Source organism: Poecilia latipinna, unplaced genomic scaffold (assembly GCF_001443285.1).
Source record: "Poecilia latipinna isolate Pla-1442-1.1 unplaced genomic scaffold, P_latipinna-1.0 Scaffold381, whole genome shotgun sequence".
Taxonomy (NCBI): Eukaryota; Metazoa; Chordata; class Actinopteri; order Cyprinodontiformes; family Poeciliidae; genus Poecilia; species Poecilia latipinna.
This window is the reverse complement of record NW_015112997.1, coordinates 283831-293603: the sequence shown is the minus strand read 5'-3', so window position 1 is coordinate 293603 and position 9773 is coordinate 283831. Positions and strand designations below refer to the sequence as shown.

Below are 9773 nucleotides of genomic sequence, written 5' to 3'. Positions count from 1 at the left end.
TTACTTTTGCTCAGGCAGAAACTGGTCACCCACTGTGACGTAATTCAGGAGACTACGCAGCAACATGGCGGCCACCGGTTCGAAGTCAGTTCTGTTCGTTTGTCTGGGTAAGAGCGTCTTTTACATCATATCAGCAACAATGTTTAAATCAAACACAACTTATAGAATAAATGCAAATTCTTGTTCTTTCATTGGTTCACTCGTTTATTTCTTAAACCGGGTTAGCTTGTCTCTCATTAAAGTTGTTCTTCTGGGCTATAAAACTTAAATGAAATACCCTTCGCTCATAAAACACGTTTTAATGTTATAACTACATTTTGAACATTTTGAACTTAAGTCAGTCCGGTTTAGAATGTCATAGAGACAGTAAACCGGATTGACATTTTAGTTTTGGTTTCACTGTTTTCATTGCCACGCTATGAACATTAATTAAGTTGACATGTTAATCTGCAGTTTTTCTTAAAACTCGTTTATAGGCTTAAATCCCCTACACAATTTAGTGCCACATCCGAACTCGTGCTGTAAATTAGCTTAACATGACCAAAACCTATTTTGGAAAATCAACATTGACTAAGAAGCAGCCTGCATTCCTCTTACGGGAAGTCGCGCTGCTGTGCATGTGCGACTTCCCGCGCATGCACAAAATTAAATGAAAAGATTAAATTTTTTGTCAGTAGACAAAAAATTAAATCTTTTCATTTTGTCTATTGACAATTTTGTCAATAGTCAAATTGACAAAATTGACTATTTTGTAAATTTTGGTAGTAACCACTTTTTTTTTTGTAATAACCTCCTAATTTATATAATTACTCCATATTTGTTTGTTTCATTGTTTGATATTTGTACACTTTTGTTTGAGGAGGAATGGCTAAAAGATATATGCATTTTGTTGATGATTAAGTTTGTGTATTTTTATAACTAACTGGGCTGCTTTTTTCCCCACAATAAACAATTTCCACACCAGGTTGGGTTAAAATTGAACTGAACAATAGTTGTTGGTTAATATTTCATCAGATACAGTTCTGATCAAATCACACTACACTCTTTAAGAGAATGTAATTAGGATATTACAATATTGGAACATCCTATTAATACTCATTGTAATTTTAAACAGGGAATATTTGCAGGTCTCCCATTGCCGAAGCTGTGTTTAGGAAAATGGCAACAGATTCTGGAGTGGTTGATAAGGTAAAGTCATCTGTATTTAATTGATACATTACAGACTGTTACATTTTTTTCAACTGTTTAAAAATGTGTAAAACATCCATCTTTTATGCTGATTTGCTATTGCAAATGTAGTAAGGAATATAATAAAATATTTAGGTAATTTAGCTATAGGAATTACAGTCTGCAAACTATGTTCTAGCTTCACAGTGTTTGCAGATGCTCTAACTGTCTCCAAAATCATATTTTGTTGAAGACGTAGATACCTTTGAAAGCTTAAAGAAGTATTGACATCATATTTTTATTAAATGTCACAGTAAGTATTCTGTATAATAAACCAGATAAAGATGTTATCAGAAATTTGTTTTACACATTTTGTGTACTTGTTTAACTAAGTTTAAAATGAATCAATAATCCTTATAGGTATTCAAAACACCAAATTCTAAACCATCTTCAACTTCTACTCATTTGGCAATATGACCCAGTTCTGATCTATTGTTATTCTCCATCCCCTGATTTGCTTAGTGGAGGATAGACAGTGCTGCCACCTCCACCTATGAAATAGGAAACACTCCAGACCACCGCGGTCAAGCCTGCATGAAGAGACATGGCGTGCCCATGAGTCATGTGGCCAGGCAGGTACGACCATGCTCTTCTACACGTAGCGGTACCTAGCAGCCCCTTTCTGTGCTCTGTTCTTGCAGTGGGTCATAGACAGTGGTGCCACATCTGACTGGAATACAGGCAGCTCACCGGACACCCGTGGTCTGGCTTGCCTGAGGAAGCATGGCATTGAGACAAGCCATAGGGCTCGACAGGTACAACTGGATGATCCGTGGCGCCACTCACCTCATTAGTGTGTTTTCTCACAATTTTCTGTTGTTTGCCATTTTCCTGTAACATTAGGAGCAACCAGCAGAGCTGCAGATTTTTTATTTATTTATTTATTTATTGTTTTAAATTGTGTGTAATTCCCACAAATGGAGAAAATGTAGAGCTGTGAACCTACAGAGAGTATCTGGCTGACCAGAATTACTGCAAAAGTGCATCAACATACTCATCGAGAAATACTAAAACACTTTAGGCTTCATTTGCTTCAGCTGAAGTCAGTGTTCATAATTAAAGGAGACCGGGGTGAAACTGTCTTCATGCATCAAAGTCCACAGGGAGATCCATATCTGCAAATAAAAAAAGCCCTCAGGGATCCTCAACACTTTAAAAAAATATTCTATGAGTTGATGATGCACATCTTGTGATATCTGGCATGAAATTAACAAACTTTTTTTTTTGAAAAGGACTTACCACCAATAGTCAAATTGTGGTAGAAGATTTATGACTTGGGGTTGCCTTTCTGCTTAAAGACCCGGAGGATTTTTCGCAATTCTGAAGGGGGATGTCCAGCCATTGGTTCATGAACTTAGTAATTCAGTGAGATTGTCATACAAAGCACACCAACTCTGAATACTTTAAAAAAAAAAAAGAATAACAAAAGATTTTGGAGTGGCCAGTGTAAAAGTCAAAAAGTTAATCAGACTGAGATGTTATGATATAAATTGCAATAGGCTATTGTGATGGGACGTGACTTATTTGAATCTACTTTGCAGCGAAGACCTTAAAATACTTATTGGCTGACATAACCAGGTATTAGCTTTAGATGGTAACTACTTTTTCAAATTGCATCATTTTGGTTTGCATTTTTTACCCCCTTCTTTATAAATGAAATTCTCATTTTTAAAGTGCATATTTTGTATTTGCATTGATTACCTCGTTTGTTCTGAAATGTATAAGTGTTATAACATTATAAAAACAGATGAGAAGTTATCAGGGGGGAAATGCTTTTTATGGCATTTCATTAAAAAAAGAAAATTTTCATAGCACTATTTATGAAGGAAAACTATTCAATCTAACTCAAATAAGTCTTTATTTGGGTTTTAGTAAGTTTCCTTTGGAATGAAAATAAGCATTGATTATAAAAATATAAATCCTGTTGACATGCTAAAATGTTGTTCAATATGTTCAAATCTGCATGGTTAATGACATAGTTGTTCCCATCATAGCTGCGTCCTTTTCAAATAATGTTCCAATTTTAACAGAAGTTAGAAATCAGTCATAAACTTCTTTATCTTAGGACTTTAAGTTTTATGTGATGCTGGCTCATCCCCATCTTCCATAACCTTATAACACTTTTTTTCCCCCTCTTCTTTCGTGAGACATCTCTGGTGTCTGACCCTTTGCCTGAGATCTCCTGTCTCCTTGCGTTGTCTCACAATAAACCCATTCAGTCAGGCTGACATTTAATCTGCTTAAATCAGAAGGCTAGACCTCTGGCTTAAACTCAACCAAATCCACACAATGAGCTCCGACAAGCTTTTTCCCTTTTTCCTTTATCAGTCTGTTCTTCCTATTTCTCTCACTTCTCTTTGCTCCCACCGTTCCACTTAGCTGAACTTCTGGTAAGGCTTATCTACAAATAAGCAAATTGGCCAATTGGGATATTGCCTGGAGACCATTGCATCCCCAAATAAACAAGAGTTTTTTTGCTTTTTTTTTTTTTTTTACGAGATAAACATGCTCAGATGACATCTACAACAAGTAATGTGGAATGTTTTTTCTCTTATAAAAAAAACCAGCAAGACTATAACTGTAGGAGAGCTGGAATTTTGATTCCGGCCTCGTTAATATGTTATCATTGTGTCAACATTTGAGGAATGAGCAACTTTAGCCAAAATACCACGATTCTCCTGCAATCACATTAATTTTGCTTATCATCTTTTAAATTTTGATGTTGGACAAATATATTTCTTGGAGTTGATTCCTCCCCACCACGACCGAGAGTACAAATATGTTTTTGTGACCAAATATTGGTTTTTATCATTAAATCATCTGTTGGTGAGAGGTTCTTTTAATACTGTGGTAGAAAAATGTCTAAAATTAAATTGAAAAATTTGTCATAGGTAGGAAGGATTTAGCAGCTCCAGATAAAGAGATGTATTGACACCTCTGCTAAAGATGGATAGAGAATCCCCGAAATAAAATACTTTATTTTTGCAACAAAATCACATCATCTTTTTATAATATAAGTAACTTCTTCATCTTATAGTTTTTAGATACCGTTACAAACGTCAGAGGCCATTTTCTGTTAGTCTATCACAGGGGCATCGAATAACAAAATAGATTTTTATGAGCTCTGTTACAGCTTAACTTCTGTCTTTTGTTTGCTGTTCTGCTGCCTTGGCGCTAACAGTTGAGCAGAAAATCGTTCCTTCAAATTAAAAGCATCAAAACTCAAAATGGAAGTTAATCATAAATGTTGTTTAAAAAAAGCACTAAAATATGATGTATTCTGGGTTATTTACATTGCAATAACGCTATAAATTATGATTTTTCACACTCTTATTCTTTATTTCCCATTGTTCCAATCTTCCGTATTTATAGCATCTAAAAATACAAATGTAGTGGGGGCATTAAGGGCAGCTTAAGGCCAGTTAACTGGCTAAATAATGCAAGGTGAACTTACAGTGTGAATGCATTGCACAAAAACTCTGATGTCCTGCCAAATGTTGATTCCAAGCTTTGTGATTGCAGAAAAAGACATAAATAAAATCCACCAGTGAACTGAAAATGAGGGACCATTTAGTTGCTCACCAGACACATAATCAGCCTTCTTCCATGATGACCTCAGACCCAGATCTAAAGAAAGAGGCCATAGTCATCTAAAATAGTTTAATGTCGTAGGAGAAGGCCGAGTGCTGCCCTGATGGCAAAAGGAGGGATACATAAGAGATTTACAGCTGGGGAACCAATAATTGTGAAGCCTTTGGGTTTTTGTAATGTGCACTAATGTCTCGATATTTTTTTCACATAAATAGTGTGTGTTGTTTTTCAGTGTGAGATTATTCCACTGCTGTAAAAAGTGAATTTATTTTAAGGCTTTTACCTTTCCATCTAAAAGGTTGTGGCTGGTGCTGTATAATCCTGAAGCACACCAATAAAACATTTTTTAAATTTATAACAGTAAATCAGGAAAGGAGTTATCTAAGATGATGGCCTTTTATCATCCCGCCCCAACCCAGTGAGAACATCTGCTGACAAACCTCCTGGTAGCCTAAAGTGCTGCAGGGCCGTGTTGTGTTGTGATTGTAACCATGGGATATGATCTGGTAGGTTTCCAGATTCTTTAAATTGCCTAAAGTTGTCTTTCAGTGAATGTCTTATTCTCTCCAAGTGAAGTTTATCGTCAAGGTCTACAGTCCAGATTCTGACAGAGGGAACAGATTTGTCCTTCTACATGTAGGGATCCATTTCTTTGCTCCTATGAGCACCTGTGACTCATATTGAACTTTACAGAGGTTGTTCTATGTTTTGAATCCATTTTGTTTTATTTTTTTTTCTGTTTTCTATTAAAGCAGGCCCAGCTCAGTAAAACAAACGAGTTCTGCTGATAGATGCTAATTGCTAACAATATTATCCCATGAAAAATTTTGGAGCACTGCATTTTATATATATATATATAAACTGATTGTATCACTCCAAATAATACAGTAATACATTATGATGATGACAGTTCAAGTCCTCTGAAACAATAAGATGCTTCCTATACTTGCGCTTTTCTAAACTCTGCAGGTGAAAGAGTTCACTTTTAAAAGGCAAACCGGTTTATTTTTACACAGAGCAGTACCATCTCAGCATGGCTTCATCAGGAGTTTTATCTAGAGGTTTGAAACTTATGTCTTACTCCACTTACTCCTTATTTTCAATAGGATCCTCCCTGCTCACTCACATTTTTTCCACTCACATCAGTCCAAGATCCCCGTCAGGCTTGTAAAGAGAACTTTCTTTCTTAAACGGCGGATTATCACCGCTTCATTTAAACGGTGAGAGCCCCAGGTCAGCTTTGAGCTCACAGCTCAACAGGGACACACTACCACCATGTGTGAGGAAGAGGTTTAGGAGAGTGAGAATATTAATTTGTTTGAATATTCAGTTGTAACAATTAATTTCCTCCTACATGAATAGCGTTGTCTAAAAGAAAATATTTCTTTTTCACCCGTTTCTCGGTTGCTATTTCCTTTCTTTGCCATTTAAGCATGTCCCGAAAATAATTGCTGCCAGACCCATGCAATCAAGATATTAAAATTGTCTGACATAAAGCATCATCATACACAGAAATTTAAGATATAAAGCAAAGTGATTAACATCTAGGAAGCATTACAGAGATCATTTTTATGCCTAGGGGAACAAAAGCACAAATATGTAATGAAGCGAATCCTTTTTCACAGCAATGTATGTGCTTGATTTTTTGTAATCTTTTTAAAAATTAATCAAAATTTCTTGACTAAGTTATTGTGGAGGTTTAGCCAATAATTATTGCATGCACAATAAAATGTAAAGATGATTTTTGCTGAATAGAGTTGGTTACTTAAAACTGTTGCTTTTGTGTAAATGACTGAATTTCTGTAATTCTTGTTTTTTTTTTTTAATGAAATATGGATGAAAGAAAGAAGTGTTTGCTTAACAATAATTGATAGTTTCTGCTGAGGATTCTCCGATCTCTCCGAAGGCCCAGCGGGAGCCTCTGCTCACCGTACCGTGTTTCCACTAAGAGCCAAAACTAACATTTGCCTTTTTCTGTTTTTCTGTCCCACTTCCAGGTGACCAAAGATGACTTCATGAACTTTGAATACATACTCTGCATGGACGAAAACAACCTGAGGTACATTTACTCCGGCTCGCAGCGTTGTTTATTTTCCCTTCCGAGTGTCGATTGCAGCTTGATGACACGCAGGCACTGAAAACACCGGGTCATGTTTTAAGTGTATCGTCTTGGTGAGAAAACCCTCCGTCAGAGTGGACTTGTGTTGCGTTGAGAATCTAAAGCTGCTCATTCACATTCACATAAAAACAAAGAAAAAGAAAGAAAGAAACGTTGGTAACTTTGAGCTACAACTCACTCCCCGGTCAATGCCTCCCTTTAATGAGCAATAGCCTTTCTTAAGCTCTTTCGAAAGGTCATAGGAGGGATATTTTTTTTGTTGCTACTTTGAACGTTTAGGGATCATTTTGAGATCACATGCCTATGGCAGATCTGATCTGTAAGCTGCTTACTGAGTTCTTTGGATGCCTCGTCTTTGCTCTTTAGCCATTTTTTCTTCCTCCTTCTTCCTCCCACATATTTTTATTGTCCGACAAAGAGTTCATTAATTGTTTGTCTTCATGTTTGTACTGTTTTAGATTTGACATTCTGAAGTAGTAGAGATGTGTTGATATTGATTTTTTTTGTTGTTGTTGCACATTACTTTCTCTAACTTTTGCACAGAGGTTTGCCTTGACATATAAAGCAACTGTAAAATGTGTATAAGGATTTCAGGCAGGCAAGACTAACCACATGGATGTTTATTATAAGGAGGCCGCATGCTGAAACCTTTAGATTTATTCATCTCTGCTTCAAATGAGTTTAATTTTTTTCCCCCCTTTACAGTGACTTGAACAAGAAGGCCAAGTCTGTGAAAAACGCCACAGCAAAGATCGAGCTTCTCGGTTCATATGATCCTCAGAACCAGCGGATCATCAAAGACCCATATTATGTAAGTATTTAATTCGAATTGTTTTCCCTTGCTCAGTTTTAAAACAAAATCACATGTGCTCTGTTTATTTTTCAAGATTTCTGAGTATTAGATAGATCCTAAATTTGATGCGGTTGTGTCTTGAACACTGCTGTTTAAAATAAATGTGTGGTTTCCCTCACATTGTACTGCAGCATTGGCTCTTTTTTTTTTTTAGTATAATATAAACCAAAACAGTCAGCATTCACTGTGTAGATTTATATAAATTAATAATCAGCCTTGCTAAGAAACTTTTAGTTATTTCTGCAAGATAATGCCAGCCTGGTTTTGTTGAAAGCGTGTCTTAAACGGACCACTTAAAATATTTGTAATCCTATTGAATTAAAATGTAACCTAGCAGTTTGGAAATTTCACATTCATTAAGCAACTGTGGAAAAAAAAAATATTTTATATGACATGGGTACTTGATCTCTGCCTACATTGATGTGTAATTTTCACAACTGGATTATTACACTCTAGCATTTATTACTTCTGAATAATTTTTAAATTGACATACATGTACAATAGGCCTTGCTTGCAGACATAATCCAATGGAATAATTGTTTTGGCTGCATGTTCATGAGAAAATAGTTTTTTTTTTAGCTCAATCTTGATAAAACACTGCCGAAGGTGAGTGAAGATTACTGCCAAAGTGGTCACAGTTGAAAAAGGATTAAAAGTTCTTATTTTGACAGGATGGATTCCTGTTCGGCTCCCCCAAAGCTTCCCTAAAGGCCCTTTGTCTTCAAATGTCCAAAAGATAATGGTTGTTGGTATGGAGGCACAAACCGTCGCTCCAAAATAATGTAGTTCTGATGATTTAGAATAAAATGTTCTGCTTTTATTCTAAAACAGCCTCTCAACAAGGCACTTTGATTTTGAGTCAGCTTAAAAATACTTTTTTAATTCAGGGAATTTCTTGGGTTGCGTGACTGCAGAGTTATTGACTGAGGTTAGATTGAACACAGCTGCCATTGTTTCTAATTATTTGAACATTTCTTAAAGCTCTGATAAAGATCAGTGTGACCTAAAGTTTCCTAAAGTTTGCTTAAATACTATCATGCATCATCCTTTTTTAGCTTTTCTTTACTCTAGCACAATATCTCTACTAGCACTCAACCAATTTATAGAAATGACAAGACCTGACAGAAAATTTGTCTCTGCAAAATAGATGAAGTAGAATGCATCATGAGAAAAGAACATTATTTGGAGATGGTGAAGCAACGTGGGTAAAAGAGACAGAGACAGACATCTTTATTTCTTGTTATCCACTTTAGCTGCAGGCCTGTTTTTCTTATCTCTGTACATTTTTACCTTGAAATGTCTGCAAACACAGCAACAGAGCTAATATGGTTCATACGTCTTTATTAATTAGTCACATCCTCTCTTATTGAATTTTATACATTTTACTTCCCACTTTTCTCTCTAAAAAACAGTTTTTCTCAGCTTTTCCCCGAATGTTGGTGGATAGAAATATCAAGAAGAGTCAAGTGCACCATATTGCTCCACGTACAAAACTGATAAAACTGATTGCCTCAACTTAAAATGCATAGCTGCTGATGTTGATCAGCCTGTCCTTTACTGGCTGCTTCTTCTTTTTTTTTTTTTTTTTTGTTATCCAACAACATTTTGGATAGTGTTTTTGTTAGTATTTTTGTCTTTGGATGAACTTTGCCGTGTTCAGGTGCATGTGGTAGCTCTACAGAGAATTCAGAGTCCAAAGGGAGACAGTCGATCTTCTCTAAGCACGTTTCTTGCAATAATCAGCTCCAAAGCAAAACAGTGCAGACTGCGGTTATAAAACGGATCAATTACTAGCTTCAAAGAACATGTTTCACAACCTTTCCAGACCTGTGCTCATTGCAGTGGCTTTTTTTATTTTATTTTTTTTAAACAGAACTGTAATTACTTGGACTGCAACAAAAGTATACTTTTCTTCTGTTTTTTTTTTTTTTTTTTTTTTTTTTTTTGGTTTCCGTTTTGTTTGGGTTTCCCCGACACGTGGGG

General features: G+C 35.8%; 1 protein-coding gene across 3 annotated transcripts in view; it reads left to right on the top strand.

Annotated features, from left to right (window-relative positions):
* acp1 (acid phosphatase 1) overlaps window positions 1–9773 on the top strand; it is a 15447-nt gene continuing 5674 nt past the window's right edge. For 2 of the 3 annotated variants that reach the window (XM_015036800.1, XM_015036802.1), the window contains exons 1-5: window positions 1–107; window positions 1115–1188; window positions 1869–1982; window positions 6816–6877; window positions 7643–7748. In XM_015036800.1, the coding sequence (XP_014892286.1) occupies window positions 65–107; window positions 1115–1188; window positions 1869–1982; window positions 6816–6877; window positions 7643–7748 (399 nt within the window). In that variant the 5' untranslated portion in view covers window positions 1–64. Of the gene's footprint in view, window positions 108–1114; window positions 1189–1689; window positions 1804–1868; window positions 1983–6815; window positions 6878–7642; window positions 7749–9773 lie in introns of all 3 variants that reach the window. The other variant, XM_015036801.1, reaches the window with a different exon arrangement.